Genomic DNA, 27,464 nt, shown 5'->3' on the forward strand with positions numbered 1-27,464 from the left:
GATTGGAAGGTTCAAAGGATTCTGTCATGAACTGTATTGACTCTTGAACTACACCTTGTAGTTGCAGTAGATCTATGGTGGAGGGAATATTGTGGTGAATGTTGAAGATGGATGGATGCCAACATGTGGACAATTTTGTTTTGATGGTGATGAGTTTTGTTTTCAGCGTGATTGGAATTGTGCTTTTTCGTGCATATTCCTCATTCTTGGGCTTTGTAGACTGTGAAAGGAGTGTCAGGAAATAAGTCATTTGTCACAGTGTATTCCCCCAATTACAAATCCTCTGTAATTGCAGAGTGTGTACATATACTTAAAAGTATTGCAATCTGGAATTCCAAAATCAAGAGAATAGAGCCTTCCATGACTGATATCAAGTATGCCACAATATTTACTTACATAGAACCCAACTTTTAATATGTAACTTTGTCAAAAGGTGTGTATTGGATTTAGTATGGCCATTGAAGTTGCATGTGGAGAAAAGGTGGAGGAAAAATGTTGAAGTTGGAAAATGGAGAACATTAAACAATTGGTGTAACATGACTGATGCATGGCATTGAGATTTGGGATCCGTCAGAAATATGCAGACACTTGATGAGGAACTTGGAACACCATTAAGTTCTGTTTGTTGAAGTTATTTGAATAGGATTTGAGCAAGATTGGCCAGACCAGCATTTCTTGCTGATCCTTATTTGACCATGGGAAGGTGATGATCTGCCGCCTTGAATTGCTGCAGTTCATCTGGTGTGAGTATATCTGTAACATTTTTGAGGGAGTTTCAGGAATTTTGATTCAATGACAGTGAATGATGATAATCAGACAGGTTGGTGTGCCATTCATGTTGTATTTGGGACAGTTTCCTGGCACAATTTGTTATGGATCAAACCAGGGATCTGGCTATTTTATATTGGATAATGTGCAATGAGGCAAGTTTAATAAATGATCTGACTAAAAGATCCCTGAATAGTGACCATAACATCATAAAATCTGGCATTCAGTTTAAGAATGAGAATCCTGGGTCAGAACACAGGAGCATAAGAATAAAGAGCAGGAATAGGCAATTCAGCCTCACAAACCTGCTCTGCCATTTAATATTATTATGATTGATCTCACCTTAGCCTAAACTTCACTTTCCTACCTGCTCCCTTAAACCTGTTGCTAATTAAAAAATCTGTCTTGTCTCCTCCTCAAATTTATTTAGTGTCCTAGCATCCACTGGATTCTGGGATCGTGAATTCCATAGCTTTACGACCACTTCAGAGAAGTAATTCTAATTTTTCTTCTTTTAAATCTCTCACCCCTTTACCTAAACTATGATCTCTTATTCTATAACGCCCTAAAAGGGGAGTCATCTGCTTTACATCTACTTTGTCAATCCCCTTTAGGGTCTGATATAACTTGATTAGATCTCCTCTCATTCTTCTAAATTCTAGCAAGCATAAACTACTCAGTCTCTTACAAGACAATCCTTTGATCTCCAGAATTAATTCCAAGGGGCTTTCTCTGAACTGCCTCCAATGCAATTATGTCCACCTTCAAGTAAGGGGACCAGAACACTACAATAAAAATCTGATGTGGTCTGACCAGTTCATTGTACAGTTAAATCAAGACTTTTCTTTTATACTTCATTCCTTTAGCAATAAATGTGACAATTCTTTTTGATCTCCTTATTACCTTCTGGACCTGAATACCAGCTTTCTGTGATTCAAGCACACGTCGTTCTGTTATATCATCAATTTCATCAATTTGTTTGAGTAGAAACTTCAACATATATTGTACGATGTTTCTGTTGGTGCGAAGTAGCTGGATAACAAATTGTTGCGATACATTTGTCTATAAATCCGTGTTGTAGCTCTTTTTGCATTTGTCTATGGTGCGTAAGTTTTAATTCATAGTGCAATATCATAATGGCTTGGTTTTTCTTTTGACACTCATCTTACTGTCAGCTGCTTGACATAGACGTCCGTTGTATTTTCTGAGAGTAGTCTAAATCTTCAGTCTAGGTATATGAAGATAACACTCAGTTGTTTGCAAATAATTCGTTTTGAGATGTTTGTTTTTCTCTGGACCGAGAAAGTGTTGGAAATGACAGTTTTGTGATAAATGTGTTAATACCTGAACACTCTCTTCCTAAGATCCTAACTGAGCAGATTTGCACTCAAGTTGTGCATAAGCAGCATCCTGACCCAGATTCGTCAGTGAAGATACAAAACTCACGTAAGCATTAAAAAGTTCACACTTTTTTTTACGCCCATTATTATGGGTATGTTTGCCTATCAACTATTTCAGTCATAAGATCAAGGCAGAATTTCTGTGATTGCAACCAAAGCTACATTTTAATGATTGAATTAAGTGATATATATGTAATTGGAGGAATTAAACATTATGATAGAACTTGAAGTGAAAAAAGCACTTGGCCTTGACTACATGCTCTCTTGAATACTGAGGGAATAATGGATAAAATTGCAGAAATTCAATCATAGCTTATGCAAAATTTATGAAAATTGTGCTTTCCTCAAAACAGAGCGATTATTAAGTTAATTAAGTCTGCTTTTTGGATCCAGCCAACCCTGGCAAGGCTATTTATCTGAGTGAGCATTCATTTATGAGTACATTCATAGCTCAGTGATTGGATGGCTGGTTTGCAATGCAAAGTGAAGCTGCCACCAGCATCAGTTCAATTCCTGCACAGTCTGAGGTCTCCATGAAGGCCTGGCCTTCACAACCTTGACTCTTGCCTGAGGCCTGGTGACCTTCGGGATGAACTCATCACCAGTTGTCTCTTTGTAATGAGAGAGCAGACCTGTGGTCCTCTGGGACTTTGCAACTGTACATTTTACAGTATGTTCGTAACAACGTTGATGAATTGATAGGACAAATTGAAATAAATAGGCACAATATGTGTCATGTAAGTTAAAAGGATGTGGGGCAGATCTGTTAATAAATGATTAGTTTTGGGCGCTAGTGAGAAATGATCTTTTCTTGGAAGATCAAGTTTTAAGATCATGTTTGGGTGGAAATAAACGTGAAAAAAAGTGATTAATAGGAGTAGTTTATAGCTACATTTAAGGACAGTGTATAATTCAAGAAATAATGGGGGTTTGTGAGAAAGGTGCTATAATACACTTGAGTGATTTTAATTTTCATACAGATTGGATAAATCTAATTCTATGTACATTGTATGTGTTGACAGATTATTTACTTTTTAAGAATTAGTTTGCATGTACAATCAAAATTATGACAAATTAAATAATTGCGACTTCATTTTGTACAAAGCATTTGCCACACCACTCAGACCTCTAACAATTTAATTATGGGTTTTGTAAAATAATCTGACAATTAACGTCTTGCCTCCACCTACTTATTTTGAAATTCCTTCATCTCCAGCATTTGTTTCAAGCCAGCACATCTATAGTCCCCTCCCCCTCCCCCTCCCCCTCTCCCTTCCCCTCCCCAACAGTACCCATAATTCCAAGTGTAAGAAAATGACCCAGAAAGCTTTTAGAAACTGGAGTATTGGTTAACTCAGTTTGCTGGACAGTTACTTTACAATGCAGAGTGACACCAGTGATGAGAGTTACTTTTTTACACTGGTAGAGAGGTTATAGGAAGGAGTCTCCTTCTCAACCTCTGCCCACTACCTGAGGTGTGGTGACCCTCAAGTGAAACCACCACTCGGTTGTCTAGCTCTCTTCAGAGAGCTGCCCTATGGGCCTCTGGGAATATAGGGACTTAATTTTTGGACTGATTATTGTTTCTAAAAGTAACAGTTATTTGGGCAAATGAGGTAGCATGAGGGCTCTGTGGCTGATGTGTACAGACTTCCAAAGGCATATAATAACATCCTGCACAATATATTTTTATGCAAACTTGAGTTTGATAAATAAAAGAGACGGTAGTAACATGTATTTGAAACTGGCTGAATAGCAGGAAATAGTGTAGTGGTGAAGAGTTGTTTTTTTGGCTGAAAGGACGTTGAAAGTTGGGTTCACCAGGGATTGGTATTAAGACCCCAGACAATATCACGATGTAGATTAATGACCTGACTTTAGTCTAGAGCGCACAATTTCAAAATGTGCTAATTACGCTAAACTTAAAAGTGTTGTGAATAGTGAGATTGAATGATGTAAAACTTGAAAAGGATACGGTCAGGTTGATGGAATGGGTGGACGAGTGACAAATCCAATTTAGTGCAGAGAGGTGTGAAATACTCAATTTTGTTTGAAATAATACCTACTTGCAATATAAAATCAAGCACACAATTCAAAAATATGTGCAGAAATAGACCACTGAAGGTACATCTGCTCAAATAATTGTAAGTTGCAGGGCCTGTTGAGGTCATAGTTAATAAAGCACAGGGGATCCTAAGCTTAATGAATAGGGTGAAAAAATTGGGGGGGTAAAACATCAAGCAAGTGATAAAACTAGCTGATATAGAAGACCGGTTTGGCCTCAACTATTATTATGACCAGTTCTGGGCACCACGCTTTTAGAAGATTGTGAAGGGTTTAGGTAGGGTGCTGTAAGGATTAATGAGAATAGTTCTGGGCATAAAGAACTCAAGTTTGTTGCTTCTGACCTGTTCTCATTAAAAAAGAAAAATGAGAAGAGTACAAATGAAGTAAGACAAAGTCGTGAGGGGCCTGGACAGAATAGATAGGAAGAAACAGTTCCTATTTGTGGAAATATGAAGAACCAGAGGAAATTATTTTAATGTGACAAAAAAAGAAAATGTGACATTACAAGCAATTCTTTGGGTCTGGATTGCTCTGAGAGTCGTGAAGGCAGATTCAGTAGCTTTCAGGAGCGAATTGGATCATCATCTGAAGATGTGAAATTTACAGGGGTTTGAGGAAAAGAGAGGACAATGGCACAAGATGGATTGTTTTTGCAGAGACCTATTGCACAATGACAAACCAAGTGATCCTGTCCTGTGCTATAATAATTCTATGATACCAGAAGTATGGGAGAATACATATATGGAAAGGATTGACTGGACAAATGTTGTATCTATTGAAAAGAAGGCTGCTTTGATAGGAGTCTTTCAAGTCATAAAAGGTTTTGATACAGCGGATGCAAAGAGAATGTTTCAAGTTGTGGGAAAGAGCATAAATAGAGAGCATCAATAATCACGAAGAAATCCATTTGTGATTTCTGTATATTCACCCAAAATATGCAACTATTTATATTTAAGTGTAAATTTAGTTTTAGTGTCCCAGGTTCGATTCCAGCCTCTGGCGACTGTCTATGTGGAGTTTGCACATTCTCCTTGTGTCTGCGTGGGTTTCCTCCGGGTGCTCTGGTTTCCTCACAGTCCAGAGATGTGCAGGTCAGGTGAATTGGCCATGCTAAATTGCCCATAGTGTTAGATTCATTAGTCAGAGAGAATTGGGTTTAGGTAGGTTACTCTTCGGAGGGTTGATGTGGACTTGTTGAGTCGAAGGGCCTGTTTCCACATTGTAGGGAATCTAATCTAATCGTATTGAGCTTAATTAGTGGGTGGATTTTTAAGGCACCCCTGTAAAAAGAAAAAGTGTAAGTTTTCTTGATTTCTGAATTCTAGGAGTCACAAATCAGCCTGATTCATCTTTTTAAAGTACTAATTGCTTTGAAAGTTCTATCAGTTTTAAAATTGCATTCTGATTATTTTTCAGAAATCCTGAAAGTAATTGCAACATTGTTGAGGAACTCTCCTCAGATGTTAGAAACTATGGAGGTTCGGCGTGTTTTTTTATCGGATATGATCAAACTTTTCAACAACAGCCGAGAAAACAGGAGGTATGTTTGCTGTTGAGGTAAATTTTGACTGCTTTAATTTAGTTGAATTAATTATGCTTGGCCCCATATTCTGATTTTCATAACTGCGAAGTTTGGACAAGTAGCTTAGTAACTTTTGATTTTCTCACTCGCCCAATCCACTTGTGTGTTTAGATCTCTTTAGTAAATATTTAAGTAAAGGGTGAAGTTGCTTGGCAGAAAGCTTGGGGAAAATAAATTTGTTGATACATTTTGAGCACTTTCCTCTGATCATGCAGAACACTTGCAAACACAGACCCCCCCAGCTTAAAGATTGCAAATGCTTAACCCCTAAGAATTGAACATTTTTTTTTAATAGCTCAGTCAATAATATCTCCTGAACATAAACTCCAGCATTTTAAAAAAAAGTACTTTGCTCTGTACATGCTGAGTGTAATACTGTGCTTGTTCTCGATTTTGAGTTTGAATTAATGTTTTTAAGTTTTGTCATTTTATCTTGAAATTTTGAGCTTTCTAGTTGCTCAAACTAAATCACCTACATACCTGTATCTTATCTATATTGTTCATCAATATTATTTCCCCTCTGTCACCTTTTCACTGGAAAGTTGCGAATTTTCTTAATTGCTTAGTCTTGGAAACATTGATCTAATTCTTCAAGGAAACAGGAGGTGCATTACATCCAATTCTTCTTTGAATGCTTTGCAGCTTGTATGGGCCTCTCCTCCAGTAAAATGAAACTCATTGACTCCTTTGTCACTCCTTTAACATTGAGAAGGTCTGTGAGCTGGTCATTTCCCCTGATTTCCTTGCTCACTAAGCTTAAATTTCCTTCAGGCTCTTCCCTGCCTTTGCCTGGAAATTCCTCATGGATCTCAATCATGACCCTTCTAAAGTTTATCTTGCCCATAAGAATTATATGTCCTCCCATGGTCCCATTCCTGAGAATCTGTGAGAGGGAGAGAGGGAGATACATTGTTTTAAGTTGAGCCAAAGTTAGAGTTTAGTACAACATTGAAATTACTAAACTGAGTTTCAGACATCATATATTTTTAAGAGAGTCTATTTTTATCTCATTGTATCATTTGCCTCTGTCTCCTTCAGCACCAGTTGCTGAAACACTCATCAAGCTGCTTCATTTTAAGATTTGATTATTTCAGTGCTTTTGTAATACACCTCCTCGAAGTTTATCTCATTCAAAACTTTAACTTGGGTTAAATCCTCTATGAAATCAAAAATTCTGTATTCATGATTGTGCGAATACTATCTCCGAAATCTTCTCCAGCTCTGCAACTCTCCAAGAAGCTTTGTTCCCCTGACCTTTTGTGCCTTCTTTCCCATTTTCTTCACTTCCTCTTTGTAATGTTTGCCTTTAGATGTATATCGTAGTTTTTTTTTGTGGTTTGGAATGACCTTCCAAATCTTGACTTCTCGGCCTGCATCTTCTGGATAACTTTCTCAATGACCCTCTTTGTACTGGTGTCTATTTTTGTTTGTACTTCTATGAGTTGCCTTCATGCTGTTTTAAAGTTAAAGCCATTGTATTAATGCAAGTATTTCAAGTGACCAAATCTGTGTACGCCATATTATAGATTTGGCTTCACCAATGACTTTAAGCTTGCAGAAATTGGTTAAGATGTGGGATTCACTAAGTGCGAGGAGTAGTTGTAGCATATAAAACTAGCAGCATTAGTAGGCAATTCCGCCCCTTAAACCTTGCTAATCCATTTAATACAATCATGGCTGGTCTCATCTCTGCCTCAACTCCACTTTCCAGCCTGTTCCCAATAAATCTTTACCTTGTTACTAATTACAAATCTGTCTATCTCCTCAAATTTATTCAGTTTCCTGGTGTCCATTATGCTCTGAGGATGGGAATTTTGCAGAGCCTTTGAGAGAAGTAATTATGCTTTATTTGCATTTAGATCTACCACCCCTTAGCCTAAAACTGTGACCTCTCATTCTAGTTTGCTCCACAAGGGGAATCATCCACTTTCTGTTCCCTTTATCAATCCCCTCTAGCATCTTTAGTTATCTCAATTAATGTCTTTTCATCCTTTTAAACTCTGAGTACAGGTATAAACTGCTCATTATCTTCTCACAAGACAAGCAAGTATGTCAAATGCTTTTAATTAGAAGTTGAATGTACAGATGGGGGAGAGGGTTCTTATATGCAGCAGTAGTGTCCCTGCCTCTGGTTCAGGAGGCTTGCATTCCAAGTCCCACCTATTCCAGAGTTGTCATAACATCTTGAACATCTTTAAACAGGGGTTGATTTTAAATATGTACACATGATGGTGAAAGGAATTGTGGGATTTTATCTGGTGATCTCAGATGAAGTGTAAGCACTGCCATGGAATTGTTGAGCTGAATAATTGCTTTGTTTTCTGTAAATGCAGCATATGCTGCTAAAATATAATTTGTCAAATTTGCAGATTTGTCACAGTTTTTAATTTACTCACAATTGTGGCAGCGAGCTCAGTAGTTAGCACTACTCCTGCTTCCGATTCCACGCTCAGCGACTCTTTGGAGTTTGCAATTATGGAGGGTTTGTGTTGACTCAGTAGGCAGAATGGCCTGCTTCTGCACTGTAGGGGTTCTATGATTCTACAATTGCATTACTGGTGAGAAACTTTCAATGATCATGCCCAAATATGATTTTCTTCACTTTATTTGCTGTTTATGTTGTCATGCTGCCAGAGGAAGTGGTGGAGGCTGTTACAATTGCAACATTTTAAGACGCATTTGGATGGGTATATGATTAGGAAGGGTTTGGAGGGATATGGGCTGGGTGCTGGTAGGTGGGACTAGATTGGGTTGGGAAACCTGGTCAGCATGGACAGGTTGGACCAAAGGGTCTGTTTCAATGCTGTACATCTCTATGACTCTGTCATCTAAATAATTCTGGTACTAACTTGCTCGCTTAAATCCTAGTAGTTCTTCTGCAAATTCTGACTAAACTTTTTTAGTTGTTAATGAACACTATCTAAGTATTAAAAGATTCTTTTCTACAAAGCTGAATTCCATATATTACCAAGTTAGCATTTCTGAACCTTTTACAGTGCAGTTAGTAAATAAGTGATTTCAGATCTTAAAATGGAGTATCCTTCCTTGTTGCTTCATTGATTAAATGTGCCAAGTTTTTCAAAATGAAAACATCTGCCCTGCGTTACAAGCTGTCCAATAACGATTCTTTAAGAGATTGTGGCCTGGACTAAATGTTTTTACTTTGGTTCTTTCAGCATTGTATTAGTTGAGTTGGATCGTGGGAATTATTGAATCTTAGTAGGATATATGATTTTGAGTAATAAACAATTAGACAGTTTGATTGTGATGTTTCTCCTGAAAAGCCATTAACTAGATGATCCACTTAGATCAAAAGTTCCATGTCATTTGGATGGTCCTTAAATCTAATATCTGTTGCCCAATCCAACCACTGTTATCCAAAGTATTAATTACATAACTATATATCTCTTGGAAAGTTTTGGAAATAGTTTTTTGCAAAGTAGAAGATACTAGCTACAGCAGCATCAATTTTGACTTTGGTAAAAACAAGCTGCCAGAATGGCACTGTGATAACACTTTCACAGAGGTTACCTGACCCAGTTTGTGATTGGAAGCGAGTTAGATTTGAAGACATAATCTGAGAGAACTTTCTTTAGGAGAAACAGCCTTTGTCCTCTTAGATCATTATTTGATCTCTCTTGCACAAATTTGCAGATGAGTTTGCCACTTTTGTTCCTGAAAGGTGCTTCATCTATCTCAAATGACCAGGTGTTGTGCCTACCATACAGGGTGTTTTAACTCTTATATCTAGCAAAGAAACTGCAAGTTGACCCTTAATAGTAACACATGATATTTATTTCACAAAATTAATATTATAACAAAAGACCCTACAAATAAACCATTTACACCATATATATAATCAAATATCTTTTACTTGAACTTAACTCTGGATGATCATATACCATCACGCTAGATTTTGGCCTTGATTCACATGGTGATGATCATCAGGTGGTCTTCTGCCAATGGTCTCAGGGTGTCTTCTCTTTATAGTGGTTGGTCTCGAGTTACCACTCCTGAGGATGGTGTTGCACTGATTCTTAGAAGTCTTCATGCCCTTTTGAGAGGGTCATTGATGTCTATCAGTAGATTGTTCAGGGCTTGATTGCCCTGACCAATTGGTCCTAATCAGGCGATGATATTTCAATGGCAGGGTGGTTCTTGGGCATCTATTTCAGTTGGTGGTAGTGATGGGAGAGTATGAATTTCATCAGGAGTATGGTGACTGAGAGAATGTGCCAGGGATGTCATTGGTATTTGGGCAGTGTCATCTGCCTCACACTTATCAAGATGGTGAGACTGGCTGTGTTGAGTGCCATCGGCTTTTAATTGGTTTACATGGTAGCAGCTGTTTTTTCCTGTGGCTCACAGAGCTTTGTATACTGAGGGTCTCGCCTTATCCATCACGGTGTGGGGACATGGAGTGAGGAAGGAATTAGGGTTGTATATTTGTAGCATCACATGCTGTCCTATAGGGTACTCGAAAGGTTAACTTTACTGTTGAACTAAGCCTTACTTAATTTCCTTTTGGTCCCTAACCTGACTGCTGCTGCAAACTGAAGTGGCCTTGATATTTTCGGTTAGCTGCTGCACCACATTTTCATGAGTGGGGTCAGATTCTGAGAGGTCAAGCCCAAATAAGTAGTTGACTGTTTTCGTGGGTGAGCTTGTCATTAGAGTATGAAGGATATACCCTGGGGATTGTGAGATGGTGTTGCGTACCATCATGAGGGCGAGTGGAAGTAGTGTCCCAAGTTCTATTGTTCTGCTGCACTATCTTCCTTAGGGTGCGGTTCATCCTTTTTCCACAATCCCTCTCGATTGAGGGTGGCATGCAGTGTGGTATTTCTGCTTGATACCAAGCATAGTCATCACATTCTGCATGACTCGGCCGGTGAAATGGGTTCCTTGATTTGACTCGATTTTGTGGGCTGGACCCCATTTCGTGAACGTGTCTATGATGTCTCGAATATAAGTAAATCTGTTCCTACATGGTGGAAGGGGACCTGTGTAATCAATTTGTAGATTTGTCCAGGGCCTTCCACTGGACGGGTGCAGTTTTCCCTTTCAAGTATGCCTGTCTGGATTATTTTTGGCGTACATCAGATAGTTCCTTATGTAGTGTGTCCGTTCCTTATGTAGTGTGCTAGATCCTTATGTAACTCTGGTCATGAACACAGTCCTGTCAGTTGTTTGGTAGTGGCCTCCATTCCTTGGTGCCTGTGCCCATCATGGTATTGGTACATGATCTGATTTCTGTCTTGAATCGGATCTACGTAAACTCCTGCCTTTAAAACTAATCCATCCTGTGCCTGTACGGAAATCCTTCCATTCATCATAAACATCCGGATAAACTCCCAAAATCTGTTTCAAGGAATTATCATGATATTGTGCTTGCCTAAGATTCTCTGTTTGTTTGGCTTACATGACTGCGTTTGCCTGCTCACCTGTGAGTGGCTGCCAGAATTCTCCTACATGAGCACCTCTCTTAGCTAACTCATCTGCTTTGCGGTTATCTTCTGGGGATGTTTTGTGGTGGCTTCTAACTTTAATTATGCCATATTTCCTTCCATCGACAGATTTTATTAAGGGGGCTGATGGTAGCGGTTGTCAATCAGCAGCAATAAAGCCTCAAGCTTCCCAAAATGGTATAAATTCAATGAGGCTGTTGTACACATACTTGCTATCAGAGTTTATATCTGTGGATGAAGGGACCAGATTTGGGTAGCTGACTACATAGGCTACAGATGCTATTTCAGAAGTTTGGGGACTTGGATGTCTGGGAATTGTAAAGCTCATTCAACTAGTGGCAGTCCTTTATGGTCTGTCATATATATCCCACAGCCAGACTACCATCCTCTACGGTGGAGGATCCATCTACATAGATTTTGACTGTGCTGTCTGCGCCTCAACCTTTTTGTCTCATTTCTAATCATTTCTCCTGTTGCTTTGGAATAAAGGCCTGGTGGGGTGTTTAGTAACTATGATTTGGCAGTCATGTGAGTCTTCCCCATAATTTAGGTTATTGGTGAGGAACGTGGGCACTTTGATACATCTGACTATGATGCCCTGACCTTGAAGCAGATTAGACCATCATCCGGCTCAAATCTGGCTCACTGAGCTGTTGTTGTTTCAGCTATCCAGCAGGAGCTGGACTAGGGTGTGCTCAGTTGATATTTGTTTAAATCCACTGACTATAATGTAGTTGAAGTGCTGGACTGTCCAAAAGACTCGAAGGTATCGTTTACAGGTGGAAAACTCTTACTTTGTCGGCAATAGGACCCTGGAGACGTAGGTCACTGGATCTGGCCTACCATGCTACTCTTGCAGTAGAACAGCAGCTATCGTCTGGTCTGTGATTGCAACTTCTAGGGCATATGGTAAGTCAGAATTGGGAACTAGTAAGGCGGGTGCTGTTACAACGGCATGTTTTAAACCAGTTACTGCCTTTGTATGTTGGGATGCCCAGTTCCAGGCAACATTCTTTTTCAGCAACACAGAGTGGGGCTGCTTTGGTAGCGAACCCATCGATGTGGTTCTTGCAGTCTCCCACTCTACCTAGGAAAGATCAGAGGGCACTAACATCTCAGGAGTGGGAGTAGCGCAATGGAATCTATTTGCTTTTGGTCTATTTCTTTTTTTTTCCACATGGGTGACTATCTTTCCCAAGTATGTAACCCGAGGGCTGTAGAATCTGTGCCTTTTTGGGTTTATTTTACAACCTAGCACACTTAAAAGGTCAAGTAATTCATCTAGGAGCTGGATAAGTTTCTCCTTTGTTTCAGTTTGTAGGAGTAAGTTGTCTACATACTGGATTAGGCAGTCAGGCCAGAAAACCTTTCTAGGCCCTTGACTAATCGTCTATGGAAAATCAAGGATGCATTATGGAACCCTTGGGGTAGATTAGTCCAGGTATAGTGCTGGTCCTGAAAGGTAAACGCGAATTTGTACTGTGAGGACCGATGTAAGGGTATGGGCCAAAAACCATATCAAGTACTGTGAAGTACTTTGCTTGAGGGGCTTGTTTCATTATTGTGGCTGGGCTGTTGGCTGCTGTTGGTGCATTGAGTGGGATGACTTTATTAAGCTTCTCATAATCAATGGTTAAACACTGAACCATCTGGTTTTCTGCCTAGCCAAATTGAAACATTATTAGTGGAGGCTACAGATCACAGCACTCCTTGCTGTAACAGACGGTCAGTTACCTTGGCTACCTCCCCTCTGCCTGTCTGGGGAACCTTATTTTCTTGGTGGTTTTGGGTCTGACCCCTCGATAATGATCTCTCCTGGGATATGCCAGTAGTTGTGTTTATACTGGGCGAATATCCCTTTGTGTTTCACTATAACCCCTCTCATAGCGGGTCATTGTTAGGGAATTGAACCAAAACTCTCCTGTTGTGCTAATCCGATTAGCATAACTGCTTGTTGAAATGATGTGTGCATTGCTAAATGGAGACAGTTGACCTATGCAGGCATTTACTGGATCAAAGGCAAGACTGTACCTAGTCATGTACAGTAGAATCTCGATTACCTGAGCGAGACCGGTGGGGAGTATTTTGTTCAGATAACCAGAAGCAAGTGGTAATTTATCAGTGCCGGTTATCTGAATATTTCTTGGTTATTTGGCAATGCTCGCCATAATGCCATTTGAACTGATCTATCGTACACAAGCGGTAATTTGACTGCCAGTTACCAAACATTTCTTGCTGTTTAACTGATAACTGAATGCTGAGTTGCCTAATGCCATTTTTATGGGACCTTGACCTTGTTCACTTAATCCAAAATTCGGATAATTGATGTTCGGTTAATCGAGGTTCTACTGTAATCAATGCCAAGGATGTATTCTGCACCTGGTGGAAGGTTGACTAAGCAGGGAGGTGGCATGTAATGTCGCCTAGTTTAAATTCGGTATTTTCAGTAACGTATCCCTCCTGTACATGGCAAGTAAATCTGCTTAAAGCAGTAGTCCCTGTGATCCACCGGGGAGATCATTAAATTTTGAGGTATTCAGGGTTGTGTAGAAATCTCTGGTATCCCAAAGAAATTCTACAGGGTGGCCGTACACTCTGTTTGTGTCGCAGACGCACACTGGGAAGGCAGAAACCTGACACAGTCATGTCGATGCCTCTTAGGGTGAGACTGGATATATGGTTTGGCTAGTAACCATAGCATGCCGAGTTGGTCCAACACTGCAATCCTGTTGCTATAAATTCTGTGTCTTATGATTCTGCTCCACAACCACCTGATGAAGATGCAGCGCTTCGAAAGCTAGTGCTTCCACATATACCAGTTGGGCTATAACCTGGTGTTGTCTGATTTCTAACTTTGTCCACCTAAGTCCAACACTGGCACCTCCAAATCATAATGTTTTCTTTTATGACAGTCTGCTCATTTCAGGTATCAATCCAGTAAACCTTCTTTGAGCCACCTCCAATGCAATTATATTTTTCCTTTTAAATAAGGAGACTAAAACTGCGCGCAATGTTTTAAGATATACAGGGCATTGGTGAGACCACAACTGAAGCATAATATCCTTCATAGTATGTTCAATTCCTCTTGTACTAAAGGATAGCATCCCATTAACCTTCTTGACAATATGCTGTATCTGCAAGCGAACTTTTTGTGACACGTGCACCAGAACACTTAAATTCCTTTACACTTCACAGCTCTGCAGTTGTTTTCCATTTAAGTACAAGTAACAATAAAATCATTAACTTATGATTTTTGATCTCGTTCACATAACTATTCTTCACAGAATCGCCGAATTGTTATAGTGTGAAGGGAGGCCATTCAGCCTATCATGTCTGTATCAATTCTCCGAATTACTTGGTGCCAATCTTCTGCCTTTTCCTTGTACCCCTGCACAGGTTTTCTGTTCAAATATTTGTCTAGTGCTTTCTTGAATGTCTGATTGAACCTACCTCTTATAGAAGATGTTATACAACTAACCCTAATCAAACAAGTGGAACATAATTCTTCACTTAATCAAGTCAAATTTATTGAAAAATATCTTCATTATACATCAATGCTTTTTAAAAAAAGTCCTCAACATCTGCATTCTGCAATTCCAGAGCTATAGAAACAGTTGCAATTTTGCTCAATCTTGGTTTTCTCCTTTGACCATTTCTCCCAAGGCAGCCTCTGTGTCCCTTTTATGTTCTGCTGAATTTTTGTTCTAAGTACTTGAATGACAATCTGTGACTTCTCTACTGTGTTAAATCAATTATGTTTGCTATTACTATGTTTGCTATTAATTTCTTCAAAGTGAATTGGAAGTAAAACTGTTGACATTGCTGGGCTCACTGACATGCTAAGGAAGATGAGAGATAAAACAACATCTTAACTAGGTGACTTAGTCTGACCGGGACTTTAATACTATTGCTCTGATTACCATATTAGAACTATTTTATAACTGACTGAAAGTAACAGTTAAACAACCAAAGTGAAATGTTAGTTTTGGTAACTCATTAAATAGCTATCACTATAGTTAAATGCAAATATAAGGTAGCTTAAGGCTCAAAGGAACAATTACTTTTAAACAGTTTTATCTTGTTTTCAGAATTTAAAAAAATCCATATTTTAAAAATACTCTCATTGGGATGTCTTCCAGCTATCACAAGTGCATCAGGTGGCCAGTGTGGTGTCTCAGCTAAACATTTGTGTGTATGTATTTGGCTTGATTTTAATTTGCACTTGCTTCAATTTCAAAACAGCCAACAGTAAAACTTTAGTGGTAAACAAGATAACGGTAAATTTATTACAAAACTGTAATTGTTTAACTGAAATTAATAAAGTTAACAAAACATATCTCCAAAAATTAGAACTGTTCTAGCAGAATTTCAACTTGCTTCTGCATTAAATGGATGGTCATGCGAAATGCAGGTGGATTCTTGCAGTTTGGAGAGGCTTAATATTTTAGGTAACCTGTAACAATATTTCATCTGGATAAAAGTAAAGTATATGCCTGCATCCCCCTTATTTGCCTTTGAAGCAAAGTTGCTTTGTGTATACAGTTATGTTTGTCATATAGCTTGTGACAAATGCAAATTAAGAAAATGTTGTACTTGATGTATGTCTGAATTTTAGATATACTCGCTGTTTGCAATCATTTAAAATTTTTGTTTATGTTACAAGAAAGTGATTTATTAAATGTTTGCACTTTCAAATTTAGAATTAATTCATAGTCATGTCATATCCAGCTAAAATTATTAGAATATAATTTTTTCATAAACTTGGCAGGTGCTCAGAATACCAGCACTTATGGAGAAAATTTGTAGCTTAGGAGCTCGTTGTTGTGGTTCTGTTTGTCGAGCTGGGAATTTGTGTTGCGGATGTTTCGTCCCCTGTCCAGATGACATCCTCAGTGCTTGGGAGCCTCCTGTGAATCACTTCTGTGATGTTTCTTCCGGCATTTATAGTGATTTGTACCTGCCGCTTCCGGTTGTCAGTTCCAGCTGTCCGCTGCAGTGGCCGGTATATTGGGTCCAGGTCGATGTGCTTATTGATTGAATCTGTGGATGAGTGCCATGCCTCTAGGAATTCCCTGGCTGTTCTCTGTTTGGCTTGTCCTATAATAGTAGTGTTGTTCCAGTCGGGCTCATGTTGCTTGTCATCCGAGTGTGTGGCTACTAAGGATAGCTGGTCATGTCATTTCGTGGCTAGTTGGTGTTCATGGATGCGGACCGTTAGCTGTCTTCCTGTTTGTCCTATATAGTGTTTTGTGCAGTCCTTGCATGGTATTTTGTACACTACATTGGTTTTGCTCATGCTGGGTATCGGGTCCTTCGTCTTGATGAGTTGTCGTCTGAGAGTGGCTGTTGGTTTGTGTGCTGTTAGGAGTCCTAGTGGTTGCAATAGTCTGGCTGTCAGTTCAGAAATGTTTTTGATGTATGGTAGTGTGCCTAAGGGCATCAACAGATGCCTAAGGGAAAGACAACGGAATGAGGACATGCCACAACCCAAAGGACTAGCCACACAACCATACATCAAAAACATTTCTGAACTGACAGCCAGACTACTGCGACCTCTAGCACTCGTAACAAGACACAAACCAACAGCCACTCTCAGACGACAACTCACCAGGACGAAGGACTGATACTCAGCATGAGCAAAACCAATGTAGTGTACAAAATCCCATGCAAGGACTGCACAAAACACTACATAGGACAAACAGGAAGACAGCTAACGGTCCGCATCCATGAACACCAACTAGCCACGAAATGACATGACCAGCTATCCTTAGTAGCCACACACTCTGATGACAAGCAACAAGAGTTCGACTGGGACAACACTACTATTATAGGACAAGCCAAACAGAGAACAGCCAGGGAATTCCTAGAGGCATGGCACTTATCCACAGATTCAATCAATAAGCACATCGACCTGGACCCAATATACCGGCCACTGCAGCGGACAGCTGGAACTGACAACAGGAAGTGGCAGGTACAAATCACTATAAATGCCAGAGGAAAGATCACAGAAGCGCTTCACAGGAGTCTCCCAAGCACTGAGGATGTCACCTAGACAGGGGACGAAACGTCTGCAACACAAATTCCCAGCTCAGCGAACAGAACCACAACAACTTATGGAGAAAGTCCAGCGCAATTTTCTAAGTTAATGTAACTAGTCTTTCTTGTTGAATTAAAGTAAGGTAATTTATTGTTGTTTGTATTTCTCATTTGTACTTTGATTTGTTTGCAATTTTGCATATTGCTAAAAAAACAGAACTGTCATTCTTGTGTTGCAGGAGCTTACTGCAGTGCTCAGTATGGCAAGAGTGGATGTTATCTCTTTGCTATATCAATGCTAAGAATTCTGATGAACAAAAAATAACGGAGATGGTATACGCTATCTTCCGAATATTGCTTTATCATGCAATAAAGTATGAGTGGGGTGGCTGGCGTGTCTGGGTGGATACACTCTCAATAACCCATTCAAAGGTGAGAATATTTTTAATATACTCTAGATAACAAGCTAATTTTTCAGTGTAATATTGTTGCAGTTTGATTCTATTTGTTGCCATTTAATGTTTTCCATGACCAGTGTGTAAAATAACGAAAGATTGTGTCACTTGAGTTTCTACTTGAAACTGAGTTTCATAGGAAATTGCTTAATTAAAATTGCTATATTTTTGCATATATTAATGCTAGGTGGGTCCCTTACTGAAAATTGATTTATTATTATTGGATGTTTCAAGGAGGATTTTGATGAAGGGCAAATTGACTGTTTTAATTTTTAAGCCACATGGGGGCATACTTGATCTTTGTGCTGTTAGTCGCGCAATTACAGTGCAGGGAAGTAAATGAGAATTGGATGATAGTGCTAGAGAACGTATTGCAAGTCCATTTAATTTTGACAATCAGGATTGTGCTTTTATCATTTTAGGAAGACGAATTTATGCTGCGACTACTTTGAATGTTTCAATTTTCAATAATATATTGAGTTTTTGCATTTTTTAAAACCTGGTTAATTCTGCCATAATATGGAACATTAAAAACAAGTTATTTCTCCCTCAAGACTTTTTTGATGTGTTAACAATCAACTTCTTGAGATTAAAGGATAAAATTGTAGTTATCAAAAATTATTAGCTACATGTAACTATTTAAGATTATTACGTCAACTTTTAAGTAGCTTGGATGAGCCTTTATGGATGCTTTATGATAGCATTATCCTGACACACTCTTGAAAATAACATCGTGAATTGTTGAATCAAAGCACTATTCCACAGCACCTTCAGATGTGAATGATACCTGTGTTATTCAAGGGAAAGGCTATCACTTAGACAGGGCAAGCAGAGATGAGATATTATCCTGTGGACAATGTAGTAGATGTGATGATAGTGACTAAAGTGTATTTTATATGTGCATTTTTAAAAAAAAATTTAGGTTCATTTTGACAAGAAAATGTGTGTGGGGTTATGGTTAATGTCTGGAGACACACAGGGTAATTCCCATGAAGACCATGAGTGCAGAATGCTGACAGATTGGCTACAGTGCGTTTCACAAGTTTGAAAGTGTTATAGAATTTTAATAGAAGGTCCAAGGTACTAAATGGTGATATATAGCTGTGGATACCCCTGTTATGATTGAACTTAATTTTTTGTCATTAATATTAAATACAAGCTTGTGTTTGACTAGAGGTTCATAATGTTTTGAGTCAAATTTCTATGGAAAACCTTTTTGCTAAAAATCACGGAAGTCCGTTTTTAGTCAGCTAATTCCAAGAGAGTGGAGGAGCAGAGGAACTTTGCAAAGTATATTTGCATATTGTTTGAGGCAGGAGGGCAGCTTTGGAAACGTCCTCATTAAATGAATGGGATCCTGGGCTTAATAAATGCATGTGTAGAGTACAAAAGCAAGCATGTTATTCTGAAGCTGTATAAAACACTCTTAACATGCCCATGAAGCAAAAGTAAATGAGGTGACCGGTCAGATTTTGGTATATGCTAACTGAATTATGTCAAAACAATCTTCAAGAGTGCTGGGAAACTAATATTCAAATTCTGGACCACATTAAACTAGGATGATGTGTTTTCCTGTGTGTTGAATGAGTTTCAATCTATTTGCTGTACTGGAATCAAATCTTCTCTTTCTGAGGATTATCCATGCACCAAGTATGTCAGAGTTCCAGTCCATGCAGCCTTTGCCTAGCTTGCTTTGTTGATATTCTCAATTCAGTTAGTGTAAATCTCTTATTGTGTCAACATTGTAAATGTTGGTTTTGTTTGCCAGATTTGCCCAGAAGTTTAGTATTATTTTTCCTCCATTGCTTATTTGGAGATAACTGTAAAACTGCACTGCAGGAACTAATTTTACTGTAACTTTGTACTCCATAATGGACATAATCTCATACTGCCAAGAATCCCTCATATTTCACATGAAATCGTAATAGTCAACGTTGAAAGGAAATGTAATATTTAGTGCCATGTCCTGCAGCTGAAAAGTGGGAGTTTTATCTCTGTCAAAGCCGTAGTCATGCTACCCTCTCTGTTCGACAGGAACAATGAGAAAAGAACTATAGCATTTTGTATTCTCTTGGATTATTTTTTCTTGATATCACAGACGTGTTTTTCTAAGCTTGTAATGTTGAAATGACTGAAAAATAATTTTGGAAACTTTTGAGGAGTGAAAGTGAGTTGGAAAGATGCTTTAAAGTATAACTTAAGTCTTGATAGCACCTGATGTAAACTCTTAGATGACCTGTTCTCAAACCGAAATACTATCTTTGTATTGATATGTACCTGGCAATGTTTTGGATTGACTAAAATGCCAATACAGCATCAGCCTTCCTTTTTGCTGCCTACCCTATGTAGCAGCACTAACTTATGCTTCTGTTTTAGCTTCAATATACTAAAATCCATGATAGCATGTCACAGGAGCACGAACAAAATTAGAGCAGGTGACTAAAGGCTTGGAATTTTGACGAATGTCTCAAAGGAGGAAAGAAAGTCAGAAGTTTAAGGAGGGAATTGAAATACTTAGATTAATAGAAGGCACTCATGCATTAATTAAAAGCAATGATGCTTAAAACTAGGAGGCAAGTACAGATATGAGGGTTGCGGGACTTGAGGCGATGAGAGATTTGAAAATAAGGATGAGTATTTTAAAATCTAAGATTTGATTAACCAAAAAAAATGAGAAAATCAGTGAATGCAGGTGAGATGACTGAACAGAACTTGATACGAAAACAAATTGCTGGAAAAACTCAGTAGGTCTGGCAAGATCCATGGAGAGAAAACAGTTGACATTTTGGGTCCAGTCGCCTCCGTCAGGTCACTGGACCTGAAACCTTAACACTGTTTTCTCTCCACATGTGCTGTCAGATCTATTGAGTTTTCCGAGCAATTGCTTTTGTATGTTATTTCCAGGATCAGGAGTTCTTTGCTTATTTTGAACAGAACTTGATGCAAGTTAGGATGTGGGCAGCAGAGTTTTGAACGGCGCTTATTTTAGGGGAGTCGACACAGATGAAATTACTGCACAGTCCAGGTGCAGTACAGGATTGTGCTGATGACACCTGTTATGTGGGATACTCTTCAGAGGATTGGTGTGGAACTTACCGGGCCGAAAGGCCTGATTCCACACTAGGGATTCTATGCATACTCAGGCCTTTGTTGACTGACTTTTTGTCAAACACTTGTAACCATATTTTGTAGAAGGCTGAGTTGGTGCAGTTGAGTCACCTCATCATTGGTGACCTTTTGAGAAAGGTAACTGATGTATTGGTATTGTTCAACATATTCCAAAATTTCTTCTTCAGCACGCATGAAATGTGAAATATTTGGCTGAGCAAGTGTGGATTAATGAGTTTTATCTTGTTAATGTTCAAGGAATAGCTGGCTGACTTGTCTTCAGAATTGAAGACGTCGAGATTGGCATACAAATTTGGGCATAATGAGCAACTGTAGTTCATGCATATGTATGGCAGTCAGATTAGTTTTGTGCAAATAGAAGTTTTGCATTCTCAGCCCATTTGTTTCTTAAAACTGCTCGTAGGAATTTGTTTTATTATGCTGCATATGAATGTAAGGTATTTTTAAATACAGAACCAGTGCTTTTCAATCTTTTACTAATGCATGCATTTTGAATCTGTTCCACCATTTTGTTATGCAATATGAGATGAATTTTGTACTTGCGCTCCTTATTTCCCCAATTATTTATCTGCTTTAATTCAACGATTTCTACATGGTTTTGTAAAGAGTAGATGTTACGTAATGAACCTATTTGAATATTTTTGGAGGAAGTAAATACAGCAGTCTAAGGGGAATGTCTATGATTGCAATTTACCCAGATTTGCAAAGATATTCAGTAAAATTCCACTTGGATTGTGAGCCAAAATGAAAGGCCGTGGAATTGAAGCTATGTATAAACTTTGTTCGGTGATTGGTCAGACAATAGAAGAAATACCTGTGAAAATAGATATTCATAGATTCATGGATATACTGAAAATGGTTAGTTGCATTTGAGGTGCAGCAGTAGTGTCCCTACCTCTGGATCATAACATCTGGGTTTAAATCCCACTTGTTACAGGTGTATGTCCTACATGCCTGAACAGGTCTATTTTAAAAATCTTCTGCTGAAATTCCTGTTTTCTATATTGACTAAAGTCTTGGTAACTCAGTAGCTAAATATTCAAGTTTCCTCATGGCACAGAGTTGGATGATATAATAAGGAGAACAAATGAGAGACCAGCAGAAATTGCTGGGAAAACTCAATGGGTCTGGCAATATTTGTGCAGATAGAGCAGAGTTAATATTTTGGTTCTAGTCACCCTTCAGTTAAAGAAGGGTCACTGGACCCAAGACATTAACTGTATTTTCTCTTCATGTTTGCCACCAGACCTGCTGGATTTTGCCAGCAATTTCTGTTTTTGTTTCTGATTTCCAGCATCTGCAGTTCTTTGGGTTTTTTAGTGCTGATGGGCGTGTAGTGTTTTAAAAAAAAGTATTGATAGATTAAGTGATTGGGCAACACTTGCCAGATGAACTTTGGTGCAAGCCAGTGTTATTGGGCCTTCCATGTTGGAACAAATATTATGGATCAGTGTATTTTTTAAAATGGTAAAGGGCTAGGAATTCTGGATATCCACTGAAATTTAGTAGTCCCTTTGTACAGATTTCTAAAATCTAATTGTCATGTACCAAAAGTGATCAAAACTACATTTAGAACACTTTACCCAGTTCTGCACCATACTACAGAAAGGATTAATTGATTGTGGAAGAAGTGATTTACAAAGGTGCCATAAAGTCTCAAGGTTAGATTGGATGAAGAAATTAAGTGCAATGGGCTTGTATTCATTTATTTTATTTAAGATGTTATAATTTGTAAAGTAATTGGTAGAATGTACAGAGAGAAGCATTCTCTACTAGAGTTGGGGGCTTGAGGTTATGGGACATTGGCTTTATTCTGAATCTAAAGTATTCCAGAAAGCAATTAGAAAACTCATTTTGATAAAAATGTTATGTAGGTGGGGAATTCTCTTCCCCATAAAACATTTAAGAACTTGCTAAATAATTAATAGACAATTTTGAAACTGAGATTGGCTTGCAAAAATCTATCAATGAGTTAAAGAATATTGAATTGAGGTGTTTGGACAAAGTTAAGGTACAGATCAGTTGTAATATTAATGAATGATAGAGTAAGCTGACTGCGTTTCTCTCTGCTGCACCATTTCATTTGTTCACAGCTTTGTGGTGCATTCTTAGCCCATTTTGTTTCTTAAACCTGCCCATTGGAATTTCTCTGATTATGCTGCATGTGATACTAATGTAAGTTGGATTATTTTTTAACACGAGCCCTATGCTTTTGAATCTTTTTTTATTGAAGCAATTAGCAATTTTAGCAACAGCACAATGCTATTTTCTCCATTATTTCATTTTTAAAAAATTTGAGTAGCTGTGTACATTTCCAGTATATTGACCTGAGAGTAATTTTTTTTATTAGATTACTTAGTGTGGAAACAGCCCTTTGGCCCAACAAGTCCACACTGACCCGTTGAAGTGCAACCCACCCAGACCCATTCCCCTACATTTACCCCTTCACCTAACACTAAAATTCACCTAACCTGCACACACTTTTTTTGGACTGTGGGAGGAAACCGGAGCATCCGGAGGAAACCCACGCAGACACTGGGAGAATGTGCAAACTCCACACAGACAGTCGCTTGAGGCGGGAATTGAACCCGGGTCTCTGGTGCTGTGAGGCAGCAGTGCTAACCACAGTGCCGCCCATAATCTTTTACTGCCCTTCAATAGTTTTGTAAATATCTTTATATTAGTGTGGTATTTTGGAAGGAATTCAACTTGTACAGCTTTTTTTGTTTAAGTTGAATTAATTTGAGTTGAATTGTGGAGCAATACATTCTAGTTTCTAGTGTTAAAAATGCCTCATTTGCATTCCTGGGTAATTCCATTTTTTAAAACCAAAACTGAATTAACAGGAAGACACTTGTCACCATTTAAGTCAGTTTAACTTGGATGTTGTGTTAGATTTTGTTGACCTGTCACCCTTGTTTCAACTGTTATGCACATTTCTTATGGAAAGGTTCTCCTTTTGCCAAAAATCCTGTCCAATCATATCATTTTGAGAGGATTCGATTTTTCTTTGTTTTATGGTATATGCTGACAACTATTTATCCCACTTTTATTTTAACTTGGGTCACAATATTTTATTTTGAGCATTTTTTTTCTCCTCTTGCCCCCCAAATCTCTAATCAAAAAAGACCAAATGCTGTAATTTTGAATGACTTTGCAGTGTTATACATCAGAATCTGTGAATTTCCTATAAAAAGCCAAAGAAACTCAATCGCAATTTTATTGTACAGTTTGATAGATTTCCTGCCACCATTGTAGCAGCTAAGCTGTTTGTCACGATGATCCACTCCTCCCACAGCTGCATCACACTCATTAATGTGTGGTGGCTTTCTGACACTGCTGCACTATTTCCCTTTTCTGTATGATTTGTTGTTGTCAGCATTTAAAGGCTTTGCAAAATGGTATTTTATCCTGTTGCACCTCAAAGTGCATTAGTTGGATGCCATATCCTTATTCCTATTTAAGATTTTCTTGCAAATATATATTAGACATTGGATCCATTCTTCAATGCAAAATAGTTTTTAAACCCTTCTAAGATTAAAACTGTGCAAGCAGAAATTACCTTGTGTATGTTAGAAAGGATTTTAAAATATAGCATTTAAAATCAAAATTAAACATTACAGGGTCACTCCTGATTAAATTATAAGGACCAGTAGCATAAGCTTGTATTTACTTGTGTCTGTTAGATTTGAGTTTCTTTTCAATGGTTTTGTCAAATACCTTTATCAATTTAAAACAAAAACCTGTTTCCTGTCATGGGAGTCCAGGGCAACTCTTGGACCTTAAAATTAGAATTTGGCCATCCAAACATAAAACTGGAAAGTACTTTTTGAATGTTTATTACTAACTATACATGCAGTGAATTGCTCAGGCCAACATTTTGCCTCCTTGCAGTTGCAACCATTTAATATCAATTTACATTAAAAATGAATGATTCCAATTCTTGAATCTTTGCTGTTGTGATATAAGATTTGTATATATTTTAACATTTATTTTTTGCATTTAGGTTTTTGAATTTGAATTAGCTCTTGAGCTTCCTTTGTAGGAAAACTTTTAAAGAGTAACAGGTAAATATTTGTAAATAAATCATGTAGTCTGGGGAGTGAGATTTGGAGACTTAGAATCATAGAGATGTTCGGCATGGAAACAAACCCTTTGGTCCAACTTGTCTATGCTGACCAGATATCCTAAATTAATCTAGTCCCATTTGCTAGCATCCGGCCCATATCCATCTAAACCCTTCCTATTCGTGTACTCATCCAGATGACTTCCATATGTTGTAATTGTACCAGCCTCTGCCACCTTCTCTGGCAGTCATTCCATACATGCACCAGCCTCTGTGTTAAAAAATTTACTCCATGGGTCCCTTTTAAATCTTGTCCCTCTCATCTTAAACCTATCCCCTCTAATCTTGGACTACCCTGGGGAAAAGGCCTCGACTATTCATCAAATGCATGTCACTTGTCATTTTATAAACTTCTATAAGGTCACCTCTCACCATGTGACACTCTGAAGGGGGAAGACAGCCCCAGCCAGTTCAGCCTCTCCTTATAGCACAAACTTTCCAACCCTGGCAGCAACATTGTAAATTTTCTCTGAACCCTTTTCAAGTTTCACAACATCTTTCCTATAGCAGGGAGACCAGAGCTGAATGATGAAGTACAGAGGAACCTTGATTATCTGAAGGACACGGGCGGCAAGTATTTTGCTTGGCTAATGGAATTCCAGATAATTGAATGATGGATTACATAGCTGAGCATCGGGACCTTGCAATCTTGCTGGATAATCCGATATTCGGATAATCGAATGCCGGATAATCAAGGTTCCTCTGTATTTCAAAAGTGGCCTAATTAATGTCCTGTACAGCCACAACATGACCGCTTAACTCCTATACTCAGTGCATTGACAAGCATATTAAACTCCTCCTTCACTATCCTGATGAAGGGCTTTTGCCTGAAATGTCGATTTTGCTTCTCCTTGGATGCTGCCTGAACTGCTGTGCTCTTCCAGCACTACTAATCCTCGCCAGACCACAACAACATGACGGTTGGAGGAAGAGCGCCTCATCTTCCGCCTAGGAACCCTCCAACCACACGGGATGAACTCGGATTTCACCAGTTTCCTCATTTCCCCTCCCCCCACCTTGTCTCAGTCAAATCCATCGAATTCAGCACCGCCTTCCTAACCTGCAATCTTCTTCCTGACCTCTCCGCCCCCACCCCAGTCTGACCTATCACCCTCACCTTGACCTCTTTCCACCTGTCACATTTCCGACGCCCCTCCCCCAAGTCCCTCCTCCCTACCTTTTATCTTAGCCTGCTGGACAAACTTTCCTCATTCCTGACGAAGGGCTTATGCCAGAAACGTCGATTCTCCTGTTCCCTGGATGCTGCCTCACCTGCTGCGCTTTTCCAGCAACACATTTTCAGCTTTTTATTAATATAGCCTGTTTCATTCTATTTTGGTATAATTCCTATGCATAATACATTTTTGTTTTATTGTTAAACTCAAATCTGTAACGTTGTGTGCTAATGTTTCAAGAAAAACAACGTTGTTAAAAACTTAAAACAAAAAAAAATCTATTAAGCCAGATTTCAGTCTCTAATCTGATTTGTTGACTTATCCAATATAACTTTGGATGGGATCGTAACACTGCAGTATTGCTTTCTCTATCAGAATTTCTTTAAAATTAAGCATTCTGGAAGCAGCCAGTATTGAGAGGGTGTGTGCACCAGCTAGAACTCAGTGCACTTTTGTGGTTGAGGGCAGGAGTGAGTGAGTACTAAAAGGGATGATGATTTAAGGCAAAATGTGTGTTAATGAGACAAGAATATAAGCAAGTCATGAAGTTTAGAGAAGGTGTAAACAGTTGCATTGAAAAGTTAAAGGGCGGCATGGAAATGCTTACAAAGGTGACAAGGCTGCTGCGGAAATGTACTAGAGGGTCTTGAGGGGTTGCAAACTATGCAGTCAGTAGTATACTGATTGGAGATTCTCAATCTAAAACTAGACCATATTGCCTCTATTCCCAATAGCTCTGGTGCAACTCCCCACACTTCTTAAATCCCTGCTATCTAAGAAAATTGAAAAGGTGGTTAAGATCTCAGGCTATCAAACCTGATGGTTTGACAGGATGACTATAAGTGCTTCATGAATGAAATGCTGTTTCCTCAGCTTGTGTTGAATATTATTAGACTATTATGTCATAGAATAATTTATTCAACACAAAACTAAACCATTCAACTAATTGTTCCTGTGGCATAATTTTGAAAGAGCTGTACAAATAGTCCTCTTTTGAAATATTTCCCCTTCAAATATTTACCCAATTTTGTTATTATTGAATCAATCTTTTTAGGCAGTGCATTCCAGATCATAGCTTGCTGTGTAAGGTTTTGCTTTTTTCTTATCTACAGTTATTTTGCCAATCACTTTACATCTGCCTCTTTTGATCACTTGACCCATGTGCCACTTGAAATAATTGTTCCTTTTTTGCACAACCCATTATGATTTTGTATGTCTCAAAACTCATTATAACCTTCTATATTCTAAGGAGAAGATT

General features: G+C 38.6%; 1 protein-coding gene across 1 annotated transcript in view; it reads left to right on the forward strand.

The window, feature by feature from the left end:
• The window catches only part of lrba (LPS-responsive vesicle trafficking, beach and anchor containing), an 897,133-nt gene that overhangs the window by 115,562 nt on the left and 754,107 nt on the right, over window positions 1-27,464 (forward strand). The window contains exons 19-21 of the mRNA XM_043699616.2: window positions 2,133-2,214; window positions 5,652-5,775; window positions 17,561-17,753. Of these exons, the coding sequence (XP_043555551.2) occupies window positions 2,133-2,214; window positions 5,652-5,775; window positions 17,561-17,753 (399 nt within the window). The remainder of the gene's footprint in view (window positions 1-2,132; window positions 2,215-5,651; window positions 5,776-17,560; window positions 17,754-27,464) is intronic.

The sequence above is a fragment of the Chiloscyllium plagiosum genome, unplaced genomic scaffold (assembly GCF_037043375.1).
Source record: "Chiloscyllium plagiosum isolate Xiang-an unplaced genomic scaffold, Cpla_swu_hap1 HiC_scaffold_1, whole genome shotgun sequence".
NCBI lineage: Eukaryota > Metazoa > Chordata > Chondrichthyes > Orectolobiformes > Hemiscylliidae > Chiloscyllium > Chiloscyllium plagiosum.